Source organism: Nycticebus coucang, chromosome 5 (assembly GCF_027406575.1).
Source record: "Nycticebus coucang isolate mNycCou1 chromosome 5, mNycCou1.pri, whole genome shotgun sequence".
NCBI lineage: Eukaryota > Metazoa > Chordata > Mammalia > Primates > Lorisidae > Nycticebus > Nycticebus coucang.
The window spans coordinates 43,453,630-43,480,359 of NC_069784.1; the positions used below are offsets into that span (position 1 = coordinate 43,453,630).

The window sequence follows — 26,730 nt, forward strand, 5'->3', positions numbered from 1 at the left end:
TAATTGCAGAAGTGAATGGCTGTTTAATGCCAAAGAGATATTTAAGGCAGAATTAGGATACGGTCTGAGAAATGCTAGCTTTCCCCCCATGCTCTTGCAGTTGAGTTCTGACTCAATTTGGCAAATGATTTCTGTTTATGCTGTGCTGTAGGAGAGGGGCAAAGTCCTGAAGGGTTGAGCAGCTAGTTGTTTCAGTGTTTCAAAATGAAATGAGTTTTGTTAGCTTTTCACTTAAAGATAGCCAATTGAAAAGAGGAATCTCCTATCTTCTTACCAATAATCACACAACTTTACATGTGCCTTATAACACAAAAAGCTTTGTGCTTTATTTTATTTTGAGATAAGAAAGCAAAAGTGATTAAATATTGTTAACTGGTTATTTTTTCCATCAGCACATGGTGTGGTACAATTGCATTTCCTCTGAAAATGGAATAGTGGATTTTAAAAGATCTATACTTTCCCTTTTAAAGAAAATACAGTGACTACTGTAACACCTGACTATATCATTCTTGCTTCCCAGGGGGATTATTAATTGCTCTTGAGCTGTGAAACTCTATATTGATATTACTCTTTATCAGCCATTTTAAGTTTAAGAGCCCAGGGAAGACATGGGTCACCCAGAAATCCGATTAGTCTGAAATCAGATTTGTAAGCCATACTTGCTTGCATCTTGAAATCCTGCTTTTTGCAGGACCCTGTCTATAATTTTTAATATGCTTATACAATTAGGGGCTGTTAGTAAGATTAATCTCTTAGCAGATTGCTTAATTTGTTTATCAAGACCAGCTTAATTCTTTAGCTTATGAGAATCAGTTCTTCCATGTTTATCACAGATACTCCTTAAGAAGCAGAATTGGACATTAATGTACACAGCTATGATTTAATAAAAAAAAAAAAAGAAGCAGAATTGGGTCTTCATCATAAATAACTGTTAAAATAAGGATCAAAAGGCCAGATGTGGTGGCTCACACCTGGAATCCCAGTACTCTGGGAAGCTGAGGGGGGTAGCTTGGTAGCTTGCTTGAGCTCAGGAGTTCGAGACTAGCCTGAGCAAGAGTGAGACCTCCCCATCTCTAAAAATAGCTGTGCACCTTGTAGTCCCAGCTACTCAGGAGGCTGAGGCAAGAGAATCACTTGAGCCCAAGAGTTTGAGGTTGTTGTGAGCTATGATGCTACAGCACTCTATCAAAAGGATCAAAATGAGTATGGTGTACCTTGTTCATGCTAGGATGATGTCTGATGATGTGAGGGTCATGTTGACTAACATAACCTGTCTTTGAAAATTTGTAGAGACTTAAGAAACAATGAAATTTCATGGGCCATAGAAGATGCTAACGAAGCCTTCACTGGACTGACAAGTCTCACTAAATTGTATGTATTTGTATTATTTATGTATGTGTACAGAAGTATATTTTCAAGAACCAGTTGTAAATGTGATTGAATTATATTTATTTGATATGGCTAGACAGTCTGAGCTTTCTGACCCATCTTGGAGCTTGGTGGTTTATCAAGTGGTGTTTCTCATTTTGGGAAGTAATTGTTATTGGTGGGGCACTTTTTATTGAAAAAACATTACAGTGGACACTTGAAGAGAAGTTATTCATGGAAGTAGAATTTCTATTCATGTAAAAGAAAGGCTCTGAGAAACTAGAGTTGAGCTGGTAATGGTAATCTGTTTAATTGTTTGAGATATATGAGTAATTTATCTAATCTTCTCTCACATAAGATTTTAGATCTCCCATGAGAAGAATTTCTCCGAAGGCTCATACTTATTTCTTTGACCTGGTCATCTTTTGCTAAGAAGGGAGAAATGAGGAATATAAACCAATTTAGCATATGAAAGCTACCAGTTTATCAGTGGTCAGATGGTTGTTCAGAGGTACTTCATTGAGCTCTGTCATCCTAATAGAAGTCTTTATGCTATTGGTTAATAATAAAAATTCATAACTTTCTTAAAAATGTATGTTCTGAATTAAATATGTGCAATTTTCAGTAAAATCATACCTCAGTAAAGCTGTTTAAAATACAAAAAAAGACATTAAGCTTATTTTTGCCTTTTATAGGTAAGCGTTTAATTTAGTGGAGGGCTTTATTAGAAAGGTCTGTTTGTATTTCAGAATTTTACAAGGAAACCAGATTAAGTCAATTACAAAGAAAGCATTCATTGGTCTGGAATCTCTTGAGCATCTGTAAGTATTTTGCATACATTTGCTTACTACATCATCTTTGCTATTAACAGAGTTTTTCACAACTCTGTAATGTTTATGTAACTTAATTATAGAAACAGCGACTGATAATGTTTCATTTCTCTTTATTTCAGAGATTTGAACAATAATGCTATAATGTCTATCCAAGAAAATGCTTTTTCTCAGACTCACTTGAAAGAACTGTAAGTAACTTAAGTCTTTTTTTTAATCACCAATTATTAGATCATTGTTCCTTCTTGTGCTTTAAGTGTGATGAAAGTGACCTAAGTATTTCCAAAAGCACACAGTTCAGGCATGAAAAAAAAGAAAGTGTTAATACTCAGTTACTTTAGTGCTGGATATAATCATAAAATAATCTAACATTGAAAAGTTCAGAGTGTGTGGCACCAAGACCTCTTTTTGCCTGTGCTACGAATGCTTATCATTAGGGAATTGTAGCACGACCGCTTGTCCTTCATGTATACCCTTCTGTTCATTTTTATCCCTCTGTGTTTCTCTTTGAACTGCCATAAACATGTGTTCCTAGTTCTTACCCGCAGCTTAGTTGCAATTAAGGTGTTATGTGCTTTTGGTTTTTAGTTCTGAAGTGATCGAGCACTTTCATTATAATTGTCAGAGAGGATGTCTTTACTCTGTGGTAGAATTTACTAAAATGTTCAAAAACCATTAAATAGTTGCAGTGGACAAAGATATATACATATATATAATTTTATACCCTCTTTCATTTGTGATTTTTAAAAAATGCTCTTAATGGTTTAGAGATTTTCTTGGGGAAAAGGGTTTAGGGAGGGGGGTGGTATTATTTTTAAGCTCTGGTGATTTGAGTATACAGCCAGGTTTAACAACTATTGGGCTATAACAGTTATTATGCCTTGCCTGAAAGTTGCTCAGAGTAATACCTATTGTCTGTGAAGCAGAACTGGTTCATGACAGAATGAAAATTCAGAATAACCATTTAGCAACTTCTAGAGCAATTTGAAATTACTGTGACACTTTTATTGTAGCATGCAAAATTGTTGTTTTGCAGTGGACTGGAAATTTAAAAAGCTGGTCCTTACCTTAGATAATTTGAAATGTACCAGAAATGTGTGAGTTTTCAAACGGCCTAAATTTGAATCCTTGCTCCATTCCTTATAAATTCTGTGACAGTGGGCAAATCATTTAGACCGACTCATTTTATTTTATTTTTCTCAAAATGGGAATAGTACCACCTCAGGGTTATGTGAAGATAAAATGAGAATTTTTTACTTAAATGTTTATTCATCATCTGCTGTGCAAGATACTCTTCTGGATGCTGAAAATACAGCAGTGAACAGGGTGAATCTCTGTGCTCATAGCGTATTACAGTAAATCCTAGTAAGGGTGGTAATAAACCAGTAGGTCTATAATAATCTCATCATGTAATAAGTATTCTGAGGACAAAGAAAAGTAGGTCAAAGGAATGGAGAATAAGATTTGCTATTTTAGATAAAGCAGTGAGGAAAAACTCTTCTGAAGAAACAGCATTTGAGTAAAGACTTTAATGATATGAAATGGCACACTATGTGAATAGTGGGTGAAGGCTTTTCCCAACATAGGGAAGAACAAGTGAAATGAGGTCAGAAAGTTAAGGAGAAGCCAGATCATGTAGGGCCATCATGATTATTTTTTTCCTAAATGCATTAGGAAAAGACTGGAGGGTTTGCTCAGCTTAGAACTTTGCACCTACTGAAAGTTGAATAACATTAATAACAACAGACATTAAAATGTTATGAAAATCATTATGAGTTATTTTCTGCCTGACTTTTTAAAGTTAATTTTTTTGGTCTATTGAGATATTGCGAGTTATTTTTGGTTTAGTTTAATTGTAAGTCGTGTCTTACTACATTATCAGTGTTACCTTTTTGTTGCCAGTGATAACCTGAGGGTCAGCAAGAACATTTTAACTATAATTGTGAGAATGCAGTTTAATGTATAATTTGAATAGTAGGTGAAAGCAAGTATTGCATTTTCGATCTTAAGAAAGCCATTTAGTAATTTGGTAGTTGTGACAAAGATTCTTTGCTTGACCAAACTTTAGGCAGACTCTTAAACTTTCTCCTATCTTATCTGTGCTCTTGCTTGTAAAATCCAGTTTAAGGAAGAGCTCTTGTAAAACCAGTTTAGCAGGAAATCTTCCTCATTCTATGCCATTCCTCAGGTGATACCTGATCACTGTTGTCTGCAGCAAGAATCCTGTTAGGTAGACCTAGCCAAAGTCTCTCTTACTCTAGATGTTACTTCTTAGTAATTTTTCATCCACAAATGCAAACCCTGGTCCTTAGCTATAAATTTCCACTTGCCCATGCTGTATTCAGAGTTGAGCCCAATCCCTTTCCCTCACTGCAAAATCTCATTGCCATGGTTCCTGTACCTGTCAAGATGGTTCTGAATAAAGTCTGCCTTACCATGCTTTAACAAGTATCATTGAGTAATTTTTTCTTTAACAGTTGTAGTGCTGTGACTCGGGTAGGATAAGATTCATCATTGGACCCCCGGAACTCTCACCCAGGACCCCAGGTGTGCACCTTTGAAGCTTTGTCTTCACTCCTGACTGATTGATCGGGGATCCAATGGTGAGTCAGATTTGTGAACCATTGCTCTGGACAAATGTCCATTGAAGCTGGTAAGGAAAGATCTTGATTCTTAATATTCTGATTATATTCTCTGAAACTGGGTTAGAGTCCCAGGCTTCTTTTTTGAAATGTGCCTTTTGGGTGGGAAGGTCGTTTTCCTGGCTCTTTTTCCTGAGTAGGGATTGCTCCCTGACTTCCTCGAGCTGAAGATCCTTCCTAGCACTCTCTTAGACCTCACTCTCCTCTCTGTTGGGCCCTTGTTCTCCCATGGAACATCTCTGTTATCTGAATTCCCTCTTGAACCACCAGTGACAATATGTTCCACCAACTCTGTCTGCCTCCTTGTTGGAACCTCATTGGCTTCTTTGGGAAACTTAAGATCTTCCCAAACTGGCTCCTAAGATCTCTCCCTCCCCATAGCTATTGCTTCTTCCTCCTCTGACCGCTTTTAACTTTCTCTCTATTTTTCTTGAATCTTTGAGATGTCTCACTTCAAATTCCTACCTCTTTCATTCATCTGTTGATCCCTTCCAGACCTTTTCTTTCCTACTGCAGCCTCTTAGTCAATTATACTTTAAGCTGCCTCCTTTGGGGGCTCTCAAGGGACTTCAGGGCTCCCAAAAGCAATCGCTTGAGATTAAAAAGGAAAAAGGATAATTGGAAATAGACTAAATATCTATACTAAGGTGGGCTTTGGAGATACCCAGATAGCACCAGATATTTCCACAGCCTCAATAAGATTACACATTAGGGCCAAAGAAAATCTTGAAAGTCTCCTTCAAAAATATTGGTAAACAGGTAACCTTAACCTGTCCCATTTTTGTCAGAAACACAATTTGGATAAAAATATACAAAATGTACGATAAAATTATTTGCTTGATGCATGTCAAATACAGCAAAGAGAGAAAGGAACTGTATGTTAACATCTTTGCTTCTGTGATGTTTTTGACACTTGCCTAATTGTCAGCAAAAGTAAAGATGATGGCTAAGCTTTGTTTAACATCCCATGAAAATTTCATGAACTGTTCAGGCATAATTATTAAGGACAAGTGAATTAAATAAACATTAATGGGATAAAAGTTTATAAATGAACTTTTCAACAAGAGTTACATTTAGCGGCTCCTGTGGCTGAAAGGAGTAGGGCGCGGCCCCATATGCCGGAGGTGGCGGGTCAAACCCGGCCCCAGCCAAAAACTGCAAAAAATAAAAGAGTTATATTTATAAAATACATTTACTCAGAAATTTTAGTTTGAAAAACCTTGGCTAACTTGAAACCTTAAAGCTGTACTGTTAATTTTTACATACCAAAGGCGAGGGGTCAGGATTGACCCCACTGAAGGAGTTTTCCACACATCTGGTTAAACAGGACAACAGAATGTAAGAAAACTATTGGTGGTCAGCCCCTCCCCCCCAACACTAACCACCACTTAAGGCACACACTGGTATTCAGTTGTCAAGGTAAATGATATTCATCAAATATCTGGATTATATCCAAGGAAAATACTGAACAATTAATTGCTGAATATAAATTTAAATTTATCTACTTTTGGCTTAAATTTTACACAAAGACAAAATGTATTTGGGTCTGTTCATAAACATGTCCTGTGCCACATTGAAAAATTACATTATGAGGACAATTTATATTCTGCTTATAGAAATTAAGAAATGTTACATTCATAAATGTGTTAATGTTGATGTGTGACAGCTTACTATTGCTGACTTCTTAGTTTTCGCTAGAAACTAAGGTTACTGAGAGTTGATAATTCTAATTAATGTATGTAAGTGAAACTCCTGGGGATAATGGCAAAAACAATAGCAACACTGTATACAAGAAAAGTAGGATATGTTTTTGGTAAGAAAAAGTATGAGATAGGAAGATATGTTTTTACTGAAGAAAAAAGGAAAGTAATTTTGTCTTAGTTTGGAGGTTATTTGAAAGTTTTTTCAGAATGGAAAAGAATGGAACAAAAACTGGATGTAGGAAGTTGAGAAGAGAGAAGGAGAGAATCTCGTGATTAAGTTGACTAAAATTGAGTGAATTTATTATAAGAGTTTTTTTTAAAAGCTTCAATATCAATGTTCTGCCTATGCAAAATTAAAATTTCATTGTCGTTCATCTATTGAAAGGACAAAGTTTTTTTAAAAGTATTTTTTTTTTTTTACATAATACATGTGTTTAATAGGTTCCCACTTTTTGCCTTCACAGAATTAAAAAGGCTTAAAATTTAATAACAATAACAATGTTTAAGGTAAGGACTAGAAACAAAAACCTCGTAAAGAACGAATGAAGATAATACATTCAGAAAAGAAATCAGACGATTGCTGCATCTAAATATTAAGCAATAATAGTAATAATGCAAAGAAAGTAACATTAACATTGTCAGATAAGAGTATGTCTATCATAGACTGCTTTGACTCTGAGGTTCAGTATGGAGTCATCAGTTAACTTCTTATTATTATTTTTTCCAAAGTCTCAAAAAATAGACAACTAGTATTTATAAATAAAAGATAATTTCAAAAAACAGATCATGCCAAATCTTATAGACAATAGAAAAAGAAATACTTCAAAATCGTTCTACTTGATCTGGATACACCTGATATTAAAATTGGAGAAAATATATTTTTATAAAGGGGAAATTACAAACATATTTCACTTATAAATGAGGATGCAATATCCTAAACAACATATTAACAAGTTGAATTAAAAATTAAAGTAATGTACTTTGGTCCAGTTTATGTGAGAATTAGTCACTCTTTTTTTTTTTCTTCTTTTCCTTTCCCTCACCCCCTTCCTCCTTCTCTGTCTGGTCTCCCCTTCCCCCATGCCCCACCATTGTCATTAATTGTCCTCATATCAAAGTTGAATACATAGGATTCATACTTTTCCATTCCTGTGATACTTCACTAAGAATAATGTATCCTTTGAAAGGACAAAGTTTTCTTGGATGATTGGTCTTCTTTTGATAAGAGAAAGTTTTCTCTTTACCTTTTAAGTAATCTGCCTAGAAAACATTCTGTGTTTTCATGTTGTCTCTTTTTTTTTGAGGCAGAGTCTCACTCTGTTATCCCAGGCTGGAGTATCTGTGGCATCAGCCTTGCTCACAGCAACCTCAAACTCCTGAGTTCAGTCAATGAATCCTCCTGCCTCAGCCTCCCAAGTAGCTGGGACTACAGGCGCCTGCTACAATACCCAACTAATATTTTCTATTTTCAGCAGGGAGTGGGTCTTGCTCTTGTTCAGGCTGGTCTCGAACTTTGGAGCTCAAGTAATCTACCTGTCTTGGCTTTCCAGAGTGCTAGGATGACAGGCCTAAGCCATAGCACCCAATCTCATATTGTCATCAGTCCTTTCATTCCTTAAGAAAATTGAATTGTCTTGATATTAAAATAATTAAGTTTTGTTCATAGATATGTAATATTCTGTATTTGCCATTAAAATCTTTGTCTCTTTAGTTAAATAGGTAAGAATTGTTTTGTAATTATGTGATCCTATTTAATCAAGGACTAATTGATTAATTTTTGACAACTTCTCCAAATCAAGTTATAAATAAAATCTTTTTAGCCTTGAATTAACTTTAAGATTTTCCAGAGGGCTCCTAGAAAATCTTAAAGGATTTATCTCTGTCCCTACAGAAAGCGAGGTAATTAAACTAATAACGTTTATTTGGTTATGTTATGTGAGGAACACTGTCAAATAAGAAGTGATGCTAAAATTTCTGTAGGTTGTATTTGTGTGGGTATGCATTAATAATATAGGTGTTGAGAAGTTGTCTGAAGTTCATAGAAATTTGTCAATACCCTCACTCTTCATGGTATGTCTGGCATATGTTATTAGCCATAATTTTGGTTATTATGTTAAAATGTTGTATGTGACAGAAATAACTAAATTTACTTACCAAATGAACTCTCATCAGATCTTTAATCATGGATTTTTAAGTTGTTTTGTCAGTTACTTGTTTTAATTCTGATGCTTTCCTGAAAGCTTTAGCAAGCAGCTGTTTCCAGAAGTGCTTCATCTTTACAGAGAGATTCATGGAAAAGACTGACAAATACAAGTTTCTGAAAATTTTAAGATCAATCCATCAGATGGAGGAAAAATTTCCACAACACTAAGGATGAAGTCAGTGGATTTATGAAACTATTAACGCAAAATCAAGCAGGACAGGAATTATATGGAACCAAATGAATTGATATAGAACGATTCTCGTTTTGGAACATTGCTGGTTCCTAATGTTGTATTTCCAGATTTAAGGAACCCATTTCTATTTTCTCTTAAGCTATCTATAACTTATAGCAATTTAGCAAAATATACTTTATGAACAAAAAGTGAAAATTTTTCTCCCTGTCTGATCCCTCCAAAAACTCAGAAACTTAGGGTTATTTTCACAATATAATTATTTGCATAAGTTCAGGAGGAATCTGTTCTTATAACAGGGCATAATTGAGAACTTCAGTTATATTACCAAGCTTTGATGAGAATATTGTATTTGAGAATGATGTGTAAAATTAGAAATGACCAGATAGCTTTAAGGAACCAATGTTGATTTTTTTTTTAAGGCGCAAATCCTAGTAACGCCCCCTTTGTTAAAACTGGCCTGATAACCTCACTTACAGGGTTCTTGGCCTTATAGGTGAGTAAAGGAGGCCACTTCTCGGCAGCCCTAGAAACTTTAGAATATTTTGATAACCTCAAGAAGAAAGATTTCAACCAAATCTAGGTATTAAAGGTAAAGTCTCACAGAGAGTTCCTGGGTTGGCTTCCTAGCCTTGAGAAAGCTTTTAAAAATCGAATCTGGGCTTGGCGCCTGTAGCTCAGCGGCTAGGGTGCCAGCCACATACACCTGGGCTGGTGGGTTCAAACCCAGCCTGGGCCTGCCAGACAACAATGGCAACTACAACAAAAAAATAGCTGGATGTTGTGGCGGGCACCTGTAGTCCCGGCTACTTGGGAGGCTGAGGCAAGAGAATCGCTTAAGCACAAAAGTTTGAGGATGCTATGAGCAGTGATGCCACAGTACTCTACCAAGGGCGACATAGTGAAAATCTGTCTCAAAATATAATTAAATAAATAAATAAAAATAAAAATTGAATCTAAGATTTTTCTGGAAAAATTCCAGCAAAGCAAATTCAAAAGGCCTCTGTGGTCAATTATCATTCTTATTGCACTTAAGTAAATGATCAGGCCAAATCTAATGAGACCAGACTTACTTTGTAAACAAGAGGAAAAAGGGAGGTGATTATAGAGAGAGTTTGTTTGTTTCACTGTAGTGCACCCTTGTGGGTTTTGTCCTGTACACTTTGACAGTCCTTACTAAATTCTCAATTCTTCTAGTTTCTTCCAGTATCTGGCAACGACTCTTCAAACAAATGTTTCTCATTTTCCCCTCCCCACCTGACTTGGCACAACTAATGAAACCGCCCCTATCTCAAGCCCTATAAGCTGAAGCAGGATGACTTGATAGGAACTTTAAAGCAGTCACCACAAACTGACCATACGTGGACAACCATGGCTGTTGCTATGTGGGGCCACTCAAAAGTTCTCCTTAACACTCTATGGCATTACTAGAGACACACTGCAAACAAAGGTAAACTGTCACATCATCGTGACCTGTCTTCATTCCATCTGAAGACGCTTTAAGCCCAGCATCTAGAAGTCTTCTTGATTGACTGCCCTCTGGATTCAAAAACTAAATTTATAGTTCTAACCATTAACCTTTATTTTTATTATATTTTTATAGAAGTTCTCTTCATTAAATAACTGATAGCTCACACCATTTGCTACGAAGTCCCAACAGATTATTCATCTGGTCCTTAATAAGCAAAAGATTACAAAATGAGAAAATTGACCTACATTAATTATTCAAGGGAAGGAAGAGGCAGGTTTCTTTTTTTCTTGAACAAGAGGCAATACTAACAGATTACTGTGCTAACAGTGCTTTAAGGAGTATCATTATTGAAGTACTCCAGATCATTTGCTTTCTTTGCTTCTAAGTGGATGGGACATTTAAGAGGTCATTGAGAGAAAATACTGGGGTTTTTTTCCAGATATATTTCATAGACCTATTATAGACCACAACTAATTATTCATTGGTTCTTAATTTAAGTTGCAATGCACTTTGTCACAGTGCTGTAGAGTTTTTAGGTGAAATAATTAGAAAATAATCATACACTCCTGCAGTTCCCAGCCCCCAGGCCGCAGATTGGTACTTGTCCATAGCCTGCTAGGAATCAGGCCTTATGGGCAGGAGGTGAGCAGCAGGCAAGCTGGCAAGGCTTCATCTGTACCTATAGCCACTCCCATTGCTTCCATCACTGCCTAACCGGTGCCAAATTCCCCTTCCATGCAGAAATTGTCTTCCATGATGCTGTAAAGGTTGGGGAATGCTGATATATTCTGCTACAACAAAGATTGCTCTATGCCCCAGTATGTAGTAAGCTTTCCTCTAAACCAGCGGTTCTCAACCTGTGGGTCATGACCCACAGGAACTGTATTAAAGGGCCGCGGCATTAGGAAGGTTGAGAACCACTGCTCTAAACTTTTATGGGAAAAATTTAAAACTCTAAAATTTAAAGAAACGTTCAGTGAACTGAACACTCATATACCCTTTATTCTAGATGCGTCAATTGTTAAGTTTTTGCCAAATTTGTTATCTTATTTCCTTCTCTCATCCTCTCTCATTTTTACTCTCTCTCTACACACATACACACACACTCTCTCTCACGCACAGAGTTTTTTTGCTGATTATTGCGGACATCATGACACTTCACCCCTAAATATTTCGGAGTGTATTTTCTGAGAACAGGGGCATTTTTCTATGTAACCACATTATCATTATCTCACACCCAAGGAAATTAACATTGATTAAATAATATAATCTTTTAAACAGCCCATACTCAAATTTCCCCAATGTCAATAACTGTCTTTTGTAGATTTTTTTCCAATTAAGTGTCATGCATTTTCTTTGTAATGCTTGTAATGGCTTTTCCGTTTCTTGGAAGTGGGTCCCTTGCCACCCTTGTTCTCCCTCCTCTTTAGTGTCTTTCATGACATTAACATATTTAAAGAATTGAGACTGATGGTCTGAATTTCTTTTCTCATAATTAGATTCAGGTTAAACAATTTTGACTTAAGAAAGTGCATAGGTGTGTGGTAAGATTTTAATGCTGAAGGAATTAAGAATGAAAAATAAAAGAAAGGGTATTTTTCCTTTTCTCTTTTCTCCTTTTCCAGGATTCTGAACACGAGCAGTTTGCTCTGTGACTGCCATTTGAAGTGGTTACTTCAATGGCTGGTTGATAATAACTTCCAGCATTCTGTGAATGTAAGCTGTGCACACCCTGAATGGTTAGCAGGACAAAGCATCCTTAATGTGGATCTGAAAGATTTTGTCTGTGGTTTGTATTCTTGTTTTAAAAATTTATACATTACCTACTATCTTAACAAATTAAAACAGGAAAAAAAAAAATAAACCGGAACCAGAAGCATATTTCCATGTCTCTATGTTCTTCTCCAACCTGTTTTTTAATGGTTACATTTTTATATTTTTGTATAAAATATACAAATATTTTGTATAAAATATCATAGGTTAAATTTTATATTCTCTGTTTTGATATTTCATAAGCAGTGTTTTTTGTTTTGTTTTTTTTTTTCTTTTTGAGACAGAGTCTCAAGCTGTCACTCTGGGTAGAGTGCTGCGGTGTCACAGCTCACAGCAACCTCAGACTCTTGGGCTTAAGCGATTCTCTTGCTTCAGCCTCCCTAGTAGCTGGCTATTTTTTTTTTTTTTTTGGTTGTCGTTGTCGTTGTTTGGCAGGCCCGGGCTGGATTCAAAGCCCCCAGCTCCAGTGTATATGGCTGATACCCTAGCTGCTGAGCTACAGGCGCTGAGCCTTCATAAGCAGTGTTTTCTACCATATTTTTAGATGATCATTTTAAATGGCACAGTTACAGTGTTTTTATGAATGTGGGCATTTCCCTTTTAGGGTTATTATTAATCTTTAAGTATCCAATAGTAAGATTCCTGAATCAAAAAGCATGATTTTTTTTTTTTTTTTTTTAATTTTAACATGGATACTTAGTAGATCTTGAAAAGTACCACCAGGTGTTTTCCCCAAAAGATAGCACTAGTTTATGTTGTCACCAGCAGTATATGAATGCTCTGATTTCATGTGGTTTGTATTTTTGGTGTAGTTTCTTAAAGTGGCAGTTTTGGTTTGTCCTTGAAAGTAGGGGGATAATCATAGGCAAATTATCCTGATTCTAGCACTCAAAATTTCAAGTAATGAATTATATTGTTCTTTCTCAACTTGGAAATTTTTCCTTCACACTTACTCTCCTTTAAAGTGAAATGACTGATTCTTAGCTTTACAGGGGAGAACTTTTAGATCATTGTATCCATTTTGCATATCATTTACATCTCTGATCATTGGGTACCTGTGTATTGCCAGATGTTTTTTCACATTCTACTTGAGGATGCTTGAGACACTTGAAAGTTCAGACCCACATAGTGCTTCCATTGTTTTTATGAATTTTAAAGAAAAAAACAAAAAATCTTTAGTAAAGATTAAATTGTTTATATTGCCACACATTCCTTTTAACTGAATTTTAAATGTAGATATAGTATATATTTTATCCTCCTTTTCCACTTTTCACTTATATTGCACAATGAGATGTTATCCAATAAAGATATTAGTTAAGATTTCAAGCTGGGCAAGGTGGCTCACTCCTGTAATCCTAGCACTGTAGGAGGCCAAGGTAGGTGGCTTGCCTGAGCTCTCGAGAGTTCGAGACCAGCGTAAGGAAGAGTGAGACCCCCATCTCTACTAAAAATAGAAAAACTAGCCAGGTTATTTTGGTAGGCACTTGTAGTCCCAGCTACTTGGTAGGCTGAAGCAAGAGGGTTGCTTGAACCCAGGAGTTTGAGGTTGCTGTGAGCTATGACGCCAGGGTACTCTGCTCAGCGCAACAGAGTGAGACTCTTGTCTCAAAAAAAAAAAAAAAAAATTCATTTACCTGCTTGTCTGAATCAGTCAAATAGTATTTTTATTTGTGAATTTGTATTTTATTAGCCAGTCCTAAGCCAATCTTGATTTGGACATTTGACATGTCTGGAATTTTTTATTAATTTGAATGAAAACTATGCACATAAAAAGTACTTTCAAATAAATTGTTTTATTAATAGGTATTCCCTGTGAAATATAAGTTCATAATTACCATGTTATGTATTGGCACAGAGAGGATAGTGGTTATATACATGTTTGTATATGTATCATATTACATATATATACAAAGGATAATAGAACTTGTCTTGGAAGTCTAATGTAAGGTTTCTCTTTTTCCCCAGTAACTGGTGATAATTAAAAATATGTTCTAAGCATACAAGTGATAGTAGTTAACAGTAAAAAAAAAGAGTGCTAAAACCTGAGGTCAGGAAACCTGAGTTCCAGCCCAGGTTCTGCCATTTTCTCTCAGGGCTTTGAGCAAGTCATTTGACATTTCTTGGCCTCATTTTCCCCATCAAGGAAATAAACAAGAACAAGGGAATTAGGCTTTGGTGCTATAGTCTTTTTCGACCTTAACATGCCACTTTGTCAACAGAACTCAGTTTTATAGTATTTGTTTTAAAATTGAATCTAAAGAAGCAAAGATAAATAACTGATTTGGCTACTGCTGCATTTTTTCCCCTTAGATGATTTTCTCAAGCCACAAATGAGGACACATCCTGAAAACACAGTTGCTCTACGAGGCATGAACGTGACTCTGCTATGCACTGCTGTGAGCAGCAGCGACTCACCCATGTCCACTATGTGGCGAAAAGATAGTGAAATCCTCTATGATGTGGATATTGAGAATTTTGTTCGTTATCAGCAGCAAGCTGGAGAAGTTCTAGAATATACCAGTATCTTACATCTTTTCAATGTGAATTTCACAGATGAAGGAAAATATCAGTGTATTGTTACTAATCACTTTGGTTCTAATTACTCTGAAAAAGCCAGACTGACTGTGAATGGTAAGGAATTCCACCCCCCCCTTTTTTTTTTTTTTTAGTTTAGAAGAATTTATCATGTTCCGTTTTTAAATCACTTGACAAAATAAATTAGGCTAACCCTGACATTTGAAGGGAGAATCTTATTGTTGACTTTTGGGTGGTGGGTGGGATTTTTGGATTAGCTGGTCTGCCTGCTTCTCTCTCTGATTGGTCTTTATTTGAAGGGTAGAGGTCTTTGGTTGAGGGGTAAATTTTGTAGGCCTACTTTTACTATTTTCACTATTTGTGCTTTTGAAAACATTCTTTTGTAATTCTCAGTTTTCTTTCTAGAGCTATAAATCTCTCCTGAGAACTATGAAATTTATTCCTAATAGGCCATCTAATAACTGGGAACATTTCTAGGTCCAGTGATCATTATTATTGTCTAAATGTAGTCACAGAATCATGTTTCGAAATTAATGCTTTTCTCTGTGGCTACAAAAAACTTCTCCAAAATAGCATGGTGTATCTGTTGCTTGTGAGATTGACACATTATCTGCATGTGAGTTGTATTTAATGATAGTTTTGAGCCCAGGACCTCATGAAGCATATATAACTCATATATCTCTCAACCTAGCTTGATAATAAAAGACCATGACCCCAAGGAAAAAAAATTTTCTCTAGTGTGGCAGTCAGTGTGTTGAATAACTATAAAATTTTAGGCTTTGTGCAACTGAAAGATATACTTGTGTCTTCTGTATTTTTCAACGAGATTTTTGAAGGCATAAATTTTTTTTTTTTTTTTTGCATGCAGTTCCCATGACAGCTTTGTAGATTTTAGTTTGGGGAGTACTGTTTAGCTATAAGTGAGGTAGTCACAGTAAGTGTCGGGTTCTAAAATATGGAGTTCAGACAGGTTTGTGGCTTTACATTTTCTCTCTTTCCATCAGATGATAACATAAGTGTCACACATCCAGATGAGTTAGTTGTCACTGTGCTTCAGATACTCTAAGGTTCTGGGAGAAAAGATGGCCTCTAAATCTATATTTGCTCTCAGTCCAAAGAGCATGTCTTTTCAGAGAAGTAGAGCATTACAACAGTTAGTGTCTTGCCTACTGGACTCTTTCATGTGTATTTGCTTGCATGTGTGTATGTGTGGTTCCCCCAACCCCCACCCCCTGCTCACTTTTTCTGGATGATCTTTCTTGCGACAGAGATGCCATCTTTTCTGAAAACTCCAATGGATCTAACTATTCGCACTGGTGCCATGGCCAGATTAGAATGTGCTGCAGAGGGACACCCTGCACCTCAGATTTCCTGGCAGAAAGATGGTGGTACTGACTTTCCTGCGGCTCGAGAAAGACGAATGCATGTCATGCCCGAAGATGATGTCTTCTTTATTGCCAATGTGAAAATAGAAGACATGGGAGTCTACAGCTGCATGGCACAAAATACAGCAGGAGGCCTCTCAGCAAATGCCTCACTAACAGTGTTGGGTACGTTTGCTGCTCAGGGGGTCCGTGCTTTGGTTGGAGCCTTTTGGGAGCTGCTCTTTCTTTGTCAACTTAACAGTTTTATGTCTTTCTGTATAAGGTGTCTACTATATGTATTTTTTTAAAACTATTCAGTGAGTTTCCTTTCAGAGTTCTGCTTTTTTTCTTGGAAGAATCACACCCATTTGGGCGGCGCCTGTGGCTCAAGAATCACACCCATTTGATATTATTTCACATAGAGTTTCACAGCCTAAGATAATGTAATGGTTTTTCCCCCTACTTCATTGTTTGAAAAAACTGCATGCTTCTCTTAATTCAATGTTCTGGTAAAATGTCTTTTTTCTAAAAATTTTCCCTGAACAGCTTTTTTTTTTTTTTCCTTATCAGAATACTTCGCCTTCATGAAACTCAAATCCAAAACAAATTCTACTTTCTAGTTCTATACTTCTCTGGATGTAGGGTGTTTTGTTTTGTTTTTAAGTTTGTGGTTAGTGTTATTCATTTGCGTAATATGGAAAATAAGTAGTTTATTGTTTTGAAAACTTAAGACATACAGAAAATTTAGAAAAGAGAAGAAAATCACTTACACTGTTAAAGATTTTAGCATGTTTATTCAAGATTTTTCCTTCTCATTTTATGTACTTTAGTATACTTACCTTTTTTTTCATTTGATACTGTGTTACAAATTCAAAAAAAGTCTTTATATATCATTTGACTGTACTATAATTTGCTTAATCATTTTTCTGGTAGAATTTTAGATATTTGCCGCGGCGCCTGTGGCTCAGTGAGTAGGGCGCCGGCCCCATATACCGAGGGTGGCCGGTTCAAACCTGGCCCCGGCCAAACTGCAACCAAAAAATAGCCGGGCGTTGTGGCGGGTGCCTGTAGTCCCAGCTACTTGGGAGGCTGAGGCAAGAGAATTGCTTAAGCCCAGGAGTCGGAGGTTTCTGTGAGTTGTGTGAGGCCACCGTGCTCTACTGAGGGCCATAAAGTGAGACTCTGTCTCTACAAAAAAAAAAAAAAAAAATTACAACTAGTTGGCTCGGCGCCTGTGGCTCAAGCGGGTAAGGTGCCAGCCACATACACCTGAGCTGGCGGGTTCAAATCCAGCCAGGGCCCGCCATACAACAGTGACAGCTGTAACCAAAAAATAGCTGGGCATTGTGGGAGGCGCCTATAGTCCCAGCTACTTAGGAGATGGAGGCAGAGGAATCGCTTGGGCCCAGGGTTAGAGATTGCTATGAGCTGTGATGCCATAGCACTCTAACCAGGGCAACAGCTTGAGGCTCTGTCTCAAAAAAAAAAAAAAAGTTACAACTGGTGAGGCACAGTGGCTCACAGCTGTGATCCTAGCACTTTGGGAGGCCAAGGCAGAAGGATCACCTCAGCCCAAGAGTTCAAAGCTGCAGTAAGATACAAATGCATCATTGTGTGACAGCAGGACCCTGTCTCCAAAAAAATGAAAGAATACAACTAATTTTTATATATTTGTGTATAAACCTTTGAAATTCTTTTTTTTTGTTTTTGAGACAGAGTCTCAAGCCGTTGCCTTGGGTAGAGTGCTATGGTGTCATAGTTCACAGCAACCTCCAACTCTTGGGCTCAAGTGATCCTCTTGCCTCAGTTTTTCTATTTTTAGAAAAAAAGAGCTTTTGCTCAGGCTGGTCTCAAACTCGTGAGCTCAAGCAATCCACCTGCCTTGGCCTCCCAGAGTGTGAGCCACCACACCCTGCCAACCTTTGAATTTCTTCAGGTAGTTTGTCCAAGGTAGAATTATTGAGATAAGATTTATGCTTTTTTTTTTTAATAATTGTTTTTCTGACAACATTAGTTTTTAATCCTCTCATGAGTATATGAAAGTGCTCATTTCATCAAGCCCTCATTAGTCTAATCCAAAAGGATTTAGAGAATCAAATAGCCTAACTTAAAATTTTTTTAAATGTTCCCCTATTAGAGACACCCTCCTTCATTAGACCTCTGGAGGATAAGACAGTAACTCGAGGTGAAACTGCAGTACTACAGTGCATAGCTGGAGGGAGTCCTGCCCCACGCCTCAACTGGACTAAAGATGATGGACCACTGCTGGTGACAGAACGACACTTCTTTGCTGCAGCCAACCAGCTTCTCATCATTGTAGATGCTGGGCTAGAAGATGCTGGAAAATATACCTGCATTATGTCTAACACCCTTGGGACAGAACGTGGCCACATTTACCTAAATGTTATTTCATCCTCCAATTGTGACTCTTCCCAGGGTAGCATTGGATATGAAGATGATGGCTGGACCACAGTTGGTATTGTCATCATTGTTGTGGTCTGCTGTGTTGTGGGTACCTCTTTGATCTGGGTCATTGTTATTTACCACATGAGAAGGAAAAATGAAGACTATAGTATCACAAACACTGGTAAGTGGTACCCAGATGACTATACTTGAGTCAAGAATATAGTATATTCATGATTAGCCTGGGCAACAGACCTTATGTCTGCAAAAATAAGAAAAATTGGCTGGGCACAGTGACGCATACCTGTAGTCCCTGCTACTTGGGAGGCTGAGGCAGGAGGATCGTTTGAGGTTGTAGTAAGCTGATGAGACCACTACACTCTGTCCCAGGCAACAGAGTGAGACCCTGTCTCAAAAAACAAACCCAAAACAATGCAGTATAGGATTTATTGTAAAATATTAAAAAACTGAGAGCCAGGCATGGTGGCACATGCCTATAGTCCCAGCTACTCAGGAGGCTGACATGGGAGGATCGCTTGAGCCCAGTAGTTCAAGGCTGGCCTGGACAACATAGTGAGACATTATCTCTCTCTCTCTCTCTCCCCCTCCCTCTCTCTCTCTTTTTACTATAGGGGTTCATTGAGAGTACCAGAAACCAGGTGACACTGATTACAGAGATATTATCTCTTTTTTTTTTTTTTTTGTAGAGACAGAGTTTCACTTTATTGCCGTCAGTAGAGTGCCTGGCGTCACACAGCTCACAGCAACCTCCAACTCCTGGGCTTAGGCGATTCTGCTGCCTCAGCCTCCCGAGTAGCTGGAACTACAGGCACCCGCCACAACGCCCGGCTATTTTTTTGTTGCAGTTGGCCGGGGGCTGGGTTTGAACCCGCCACCCTCGGTATATGGGGCCGGCGCCCTGCTCACTGAGCCACAGGCGCCGCCCGACATTATCTCTTTAAAAAAAAAAAAAAAAAAAAAGGAGCTGTGCTATGTTACCTGATATATGATATAAGAAAATTTTTTTTTTTGTTAAAATGTTTAATTTATTTGATATAATAGAACCTCTTGGAGAAATAATTTTAAGAATTTGTAAACATTATCCTAAAACTTTGTTCTTATAAAATGCATTGCAGGTACACTTTCTTTCATGCCTGAGGCTCACTTGTATCATAATTTTGCTTGTGGGGAAAGTGGAGCCCTTATGATTGAAACCAGTCTGTCTCTTCTCTCTTTCTCTCTCTCTCTCTCTCTCTTTTTTTTTTTTTTTTACTGAATATAAGTCTGGATAATTGAGATCAGTGTTTTACAACTCTTACCCTGAAATCTTGCAAGAAAATAGATTCTGCCAGATTGTGAAAGTGTGACTGTAGATAAGATTTTTAACCTTTAGGTTTTGGTAATACTTTTAAAATAAGCTTTGAGGCCAGGCAAGGTGGCTTGCACATATAATCCTAGCACTCTGAGAGGCCAAGGCAGGAGGATCAACCTGAGCAAGAGTGAGACCTGGTCTCTACTGAAAATAGAAAAATTAGCTAGGCATTGTGGAGGGTGCCCATAGTCATAGCTACTCGGGAGCCTGAGGCAGGAGGATCGCTTGAGTTTGAGGTTGCTGTGTGCTGTGATGATGCCACAGCATGCTAGCATGGGCTGTGGAATTAAAGACTATCTCAAAAGAAGAAAGCTTTGAGAAGAAGTCTAGTGAGAAATACTTTTAGGGGGAGTACTAAATGCTATTAAGGTCCCAGGTATATACCATTTTCTTGGCCAGTAATAATATCAAAGTGGAACCTATTTGCAAAATAGCCTTCTGAGTGTGGGCTTAAACTGCCTAACTTTGAGAATCACAGATGTCTCTTTTACAGAGGAACTCAATCTGCCTGCAGACATTCCCAGCTACTTGTCTTCCCAAGGAACATTGTCTGAGCCACAGGAAGGATACAGCAACTCTGAGGCAGGCAGTCATCAGCAACTTATGCCTCCTGTCAATGGATATATACACAAAGGCACTGATGGTAACAACTCTTTGTTATTCACAGTTATGATTTCAGCCTATCCTACTTTTTATTTTTCACTATTTTACCTGAAGCAATATTTCAAAATAGTATACTCAATGTCGAAAACATTTAGCCTCCTGTAAAATAGTATAAAAATTGACTAACGTCTTAACAAGAAAAGAAAAACATCTTGCAGAAAGGAGAAACACATCATCCTTAAGCAGGGGATTGGAGTACGCAGCAGAGGCTCCCAAACCTGTGTTGTTACAGGAAGGAGATGATGTAGAAAGTTTTGGCAAGTGTCTTTTACTGTTCTCAGGCATGAGCATCCTTTAGACAACATACTAGTTTCACCTGCTCACAGGTGGATGCTCAGTAAAGTTTAAAGCAGTGGTTCTCAACCTTCCCAATGCCTGCTGCCCTTTAATACAGTTCCTGAGGGTCGCGACAGTTTCCTAACTTCCTTCAGGATGCTCACAGATCCTTTCAACCAACCCGTGGTACCACACAAATGAAAGATTTATTCCATTTCTTCAGAGTTTTTTTTTAGGCTGGGTATCAACAAAACTTCTCATTATATAATTGATATATTGGGTTTACTTTAGCTTTTCATGGAGAAGGGCGTTTTCCGACTTTTAAAAGAATATGTAAAAGTACTCTGAAATTTTGAGGAAATAACACTGCTTTCTGGGTTAAACTAAATTACTTCTGGTTTCTTCTAATTCTGATATCTGTTGCTTTATCTTCAATAAGTAACTATTTCTCACTCTTTTCTCCTTCATTCGGTTTTCGAAACACATAACAGTCATTTTTAAAGTGTTACTTTTGTCAGTCATACACTTGACAAGCCATATACTTGTCAAGACTTTCGGCTGTTACAGGCTTTCTCTGGGGATACTTTTAGCAGTTGGTATTAAGAAACCTATTTACTCATGAAAATAACATAGACTTTCAAGAAATGAAATCATTATAACTCCTTATTCTCTGCTTTACTTTGCTTAAGCCAGGCATGTGTCTTGTAGCACAGTCCCAGCCTTGTCTTGGTTCCCTTGATTTTAGTATGACCTATCTGGGCTGGACAGAGATGATTCAACATAGTATAGTTGAATAGTATTCAAGAGCTTGGGCTCTGAAGCCAGAATGCCTGTATTCAAGTTTTTGCTACTCTGGCAATATGACTTTGGTCAAGTTACTTAACTTTTCTGTGCTATAGTTTCTCTATAATGTGCGGTAATATTACCTACCTTATTGTGAGAATTAAATGAGTTGATAGAAAGCTTAAAACTTCAACTGATTTATAAAGTAAGCACTCCATTAATGCCAGCAGTAATGATAATTACACTGTTGAAGAAAACCGATGATTAGAACTAATTGCTTAATGAAAGGATATTTGGGTTCTTTCCTTTGTTGCCATTAGGTGGCACTGGTACCCGGGTGATCTGCTCAGATTGTTATGACAATGCCAACATCTACTCCAGAACCCGAGAATACTGTCCTTACACCTATATTGCTGAGGAGGATGTTTTAGATCAGACACTGTCCAGCCTCATGGTCCAGATGCCCAAAGAGACTTATTTAGCACATCCTCCCCATGATGCCCCTGCCTTGGAGAGCTTGATATCATCAGCAGACAGAGAGCTGTCTGCCTTTCCCACCAACCATGAGAGGATGACGGAGAAGAAACTTCCCTCCACACAGATGAGCAGTGGTAAGGGGTGCATTTTATTGTTGCTTTCACATAACTGACTTTTCCTTCTATCAAGTAGGTAGCACTCTTATTTGATAGGAGGCAAACAAATTGGTATACTGGAGTAATTAGCCACTATTAACTGGTGTAAACTAGAGCCAGAGACGTTTACATAATATAGTTAACCAAGAAGTCTTCATCTGTAGAATGAAAACAGCTTTTATGGGGTAATAAGATCATACTATTGAAAAGTCAGAGGCCATACAGAAATAGCTTTTAAAACATTTCATATAGGGCATTAATATTTTTTTTCCCATCTTTAAAGAATATAATTTGGGCATAATTTGGTGAAGATTTTTACTGAGAAGATTTTAAAATGGTTTGTTTGCTGTTCTGTCAGGTGACTATTTACTCTCAGTATCACTTGGCAGCTGTTTTCCTTCTCTGATGATGAGTAAGATCAAGGCCGTGAGTGGGAATGCAATTTTGGGATAGTGTTCTGTCCCACATGGCCCAAGAGAAGAAATGCATATTACAGTATGCTGTATAGATTAGGCATATGATAACAATTTGGCATTTGAAACAAAACTCTGTCTAGACCATGAAGGGTACTACCGAGTGTGTCTTCCCTGCCCATCCAGGCTTTAAATCAGCTCTCCGTTTCAGCTCTCCAGCCTGAAATGGAAGAACGTTAGAAATAGGAGGGGTGGTGAGCACTGGAGGTTTATAGAAGGCAAATTATACAGTGGTACTTCTAGGGTTGGTCCAAGCAGGAGTAAATGATTTAATATGGGACTTAATATGTGCTCTGTTCTTAAAAGACCAGTTACAAGGATTTCTAAAGAGGGTACAGCTCAGAGAAAGTACTGTTATTGAAGTTCATCTCTTGTTTTTACACTCAGTGTTGGTGAAAGAAATGTACCAACACCAAATCTGTTTTTCCATGTCCTAGAAGAGTTACAGGGGTAGGGGTTAAGTAGAACCAAAAGTGTAGTCTTATCTTTTTTCTAACCTGAGGGATGCCTTAATTTTTAATCTGATCTGTAGGTAAGGAAATAGCAAAGGGGAATGCTTGGGCACATTGCTAGGTACTCTAGCTTCTTGTTGTTCAGAGTGTGGTTGTGGACTATTAGCACCACCATTAACTAGGAGCTTGGTAGAAATACCGAGTCCCTAGACTGAGTAAATCAGAGTCTGCATTTTAGCAAAACTCCAGGTTATTCATGTGCTTAGTAAAGCTTAAGAAACTTTGCTTTAGCATACTTTTCACATTTTCACTTTTATTATTTTTACTATGATTTCTAAGGTTTGTTTCCAACTGATAAATAGGTGTTGGCCAGCTTTTCCCAAAATTCACTCCATGAACTTAATACAACTTTTAGTAAACAGTCTTTGGGAAACAGCCCACAGCTACAGTAAATAAGATGAATGAGAAATGTGAATTTTTGAAACCACAGTGCGGATAACCTGATACATTTAGGCTGGTACAAAAGTAACTGCAGTTATGGGCTGAATTTTAAATCATTATAACCAGGCTGAGACACATCTTACTAATCAAAACAGGAACCTTTAACAATTAACACATTGTTGCAAATGGGACTTAAGTTTGTTTATAGTGTAAAAATCCAGGTTTCAGGATTCCACAAACTATTAGAAAGCATTTCTTGCATCCTGTTGTGGAAGTGTTTTCCACAAAAAGTTGCTGAGATGCTTGAAGTAGTCAGTTTGTGAGAGGTCAGGTAAACATGGTGGATAAGGCAAAACGAGTCCAATTTGTTCAACTTTTGAAGCGTTAGTTGTGTGAAGCGTGGTTGGGTGTTGCTGCAGAGAAGAACTGGGTTCTTTCTGTTGACTAACGGCTGGCTGCAGGCATTGTAGTTTTCACTGCATCTCATCGATTTGCTGACACACTTCTCAGATGTGATGGTTTCACTGGGATTGAGAAAGCTATAGGGGATCAGACTGCTAGCAGACTACCACACAATGACCATAACATTTTTTTGGTGCACATTTGGCTTTGGGATGTGCTTTGAAGGTTCCTCTCGGTCCAACCACTGGTCATTTCCAGTTGTATGAAATCCACTTTTCATCACACAACACAATCTGATTGAGAAATGGTTTGTTGTTGTTGTGTAGAATAAGAGAAGAAGACACTTGAAAACAACAATTGCTCTGATTTTCGGTCAGCCCTTGAGCACCCACTTTATCAAGCTTTTCCACCTTTCCAATTTGCTTCAGATGCGAAACGACCACAGAATGGTTGACTCTGAGTTCTTTGTCAACTTCTATGTAATTCTGTGATTGCTCTCAATAGGACATTGTCCACTTCTGATGGTTGGCCACTCTGCTCCTCATTTTCAAGGCTGTCATCTCCTTTGGAAAACTTCCTGCACCACTACTATCCCTGTATGTTCTTTAGCAGTTCTTGGGCCAGATGCCTTGTTGATGTTGCAAGTTGTCTCCTCTGCTTTATGATGACCCATTTTGAACTCAAATAAGAAAATCACTTGAGCTTGCTTTTTGTCTAACTTCATTTCCCCAGTCCAAAATAAATATAAACAGCAAGTAGTAAGTCAATAGCAAAATAAATAAAACAAGAAATGCACCTTAAAATGATGTATAATAGCTTTACATTTACTGAAGAATGTATTCCAATATCAAATGCAAATTTCACTAGTGCAAAACTGCACTTACTTTTGCACCAACCTCTTTTAGTTCTTTTCTATGTGTCTAAAGAGTTTTATTTTTAAATTTTTGTAGCAGCAGAACTACTAATAGCATAGTCTCAATATATACTTGATTAGGTTTGTTGAGTAGAAAGATTCGGAAGACCATGTTTGGTTTTTATTTTGTTTTGTTGTGGCTAAACAGATGGCAAGTAGATGTTTGTTCTGTTTTTATTCAGAGTATTGGGCTTCTGTCTTTGAGGATTTGGTTAAAAAATACTAGGTTTTAGAAAATTAATGTTGACCTTCTAGTCACTAATGATTATTCTCTTTTTTCTTCCCAGAAACATTGCAGCGGCCTCTGTGGAACATAAGCAAAGAACTAGGCCTGCCTCATCCTCACTTTTCCCAGCAGCCAGTCCTTGAGTCACCACAACTTCACCGAAATGAGGGCCTGGCAGAAAAGGATCCAGACTGTTCCACCTCCCCCACGTCTTGCCACAGGTTACAGGACCACACTTTTAATTTTAATAGGACTCAGAACATGCAAGATGGTAGTGAGGGCACCTGAAACTTACTTCTGGATGAAATCTGGGCAAAGACTCATTAATTCATTTTGTATTTACTACCTCGGAGTTCAGAAAAAACCTCCAAAGTCAGCATTTGCTTTACTCTATGTTTACGATTACATCTAACACACCAAAGTGGGCCACATATTAGTTTGGGCATATCCCTGGTGAAGAAAGGGTAACGGCTGACAGAAATGGGTGCATATGATTGAAAATGTGCAGCATCAGAGGGAAGATACGGGGCAAGTGCTGGTGCCCCCACTGGCATGTGTCCAGGTATGCATTGCCTGTCAGGAAGAGGGTCATTGCTGCTGAACATGCGGGATTGTCCCAGGCCTCAAAATGACCTGAGAAACATCACTGCTTGGATGTTTTACTTTGCCTTCTAAGGAGCAAAAATAACTTGGGAGCCCTCTGCCAAGTGTGCTTGAGATTCTTCAGTGGTTTTAAGTAGATGGTTGAGATTGGGGCTTTGATATTGAAGGTCTGTGGCAAGAATTCCAGGCTTGACCAACTGGTACCAGGTCAAAGGCTTTCATATTCTTGAGATTTTTTTTTTTTTTTTGTCCTTATTGCTAAGGGAGCTCTTTGTATATATATGTGCATTTATAAATAATTTTTCTATTAATTGACCTTGTATGTTGGCTGCGGTGTAAATATTTTTGATATGCCAGGATTATATATAACATCCAGTTACAATATTGACAGCAGCTTCTCAGATCACAGACAGATTTTGTATTACTGGGTTTTATGAGATCTAAAAACTTTATTTAAAGTTTGAAAACTTGTTTGTTAAGAAGTGTCTATGTAGAGTCAAGCTACTTTGTGATTGCGTACACACAGACACAGCCTGGTGTGATTAACTGCTTTCTTCGTGACTAAATCTTCCTAGATCTAGTCGTTTACCATCTTTAAAAGTGCTAGATGATATTCCCTTTCTGTCGTAAAAGCTGACTTGTTTAGAGCCCAGCAGTCTGTCGTAGCAGAGGAAAATTTGTTTTGAGAATATCTTCTCTTTTTTAATTTTTTGGCTTTTTTATTTTTTTCCTTTCTTTTCTTTTTTTTTTTTTTTGAGACAGAGTCTCACTACATCACCCTCAGTAGAGTGCCATGGTGTCACAACTCACAGCAACCTCAAACTCTTGGGCTTAATCAATTCTCTTGCCTTAGCCTCCCACGTAGCTGGGACTACAGGTGCCCACCACAACGCCTGGCTATTTTTTTGTTGTTGTTGCAGTTGTCATTGTTTAGCAGGCCTGGGCCGGGTTCGAACCCGCCACCCTTGGTGCATGTGGCCGGCGCCCTAACCACTGTGCTATGGGCACTGAG

At 37.7% G+C, this 26,730-nt stretch overlaps 1 protein-coding gene across 1 annotated transcript in view; it reads left to right on the forward strand.

Moving 5' to 3' along the window:
* LRIG2 (leucine rich repeats and immunoglobulin like domains 2) overlaps positions 1–26,034 on the forward strand; it is a 61,663-nt gene extending 35,629 nt beyond the window's left edge. Inside the window, exons 9-18 of the mRNA XM_053592890.1 lie at positions 1,291–1,371; positions 2,118–2,189; positions 2,321–2,389; positions 12,033–12,196; positions 14,491–14,811; positions 15,984–16,265; positions 18,217–18,666; positions 20,348–20,497; positions 21,897–22,187; positions 25,177–26,034. Of these exons, the coding sequence (XP_053448865.1) occupies positions 1,291–1,371; positions 2,118–2,189; positions 2,321–2,389; positions 12,033–12,196; positions 14,491–14,811; positions 15,984–16,265; positions 18,217–18,666; positions 20,348–20,497; positions 21,897–22,187; positions 25,177–25,403 (2,107 nt within the window). The 3' untranslated portion in view covers positions 25,404–26,034. The remainder of the gene's footprint in view (positions 1–1,290; positions 1,372–2,117; positions 2,190–2,320; positions 2,390–12,032; positions 12,197–14,490; positions 14,812–15,983; positions 16,266–18,216; positions 18,667–20,347; positions 20,498–21,896; positions 22,188–25,176) is intronic.
* The last annotated feature ends 696 nt before the right edge of the window (positions 26,035–26,730 follow it).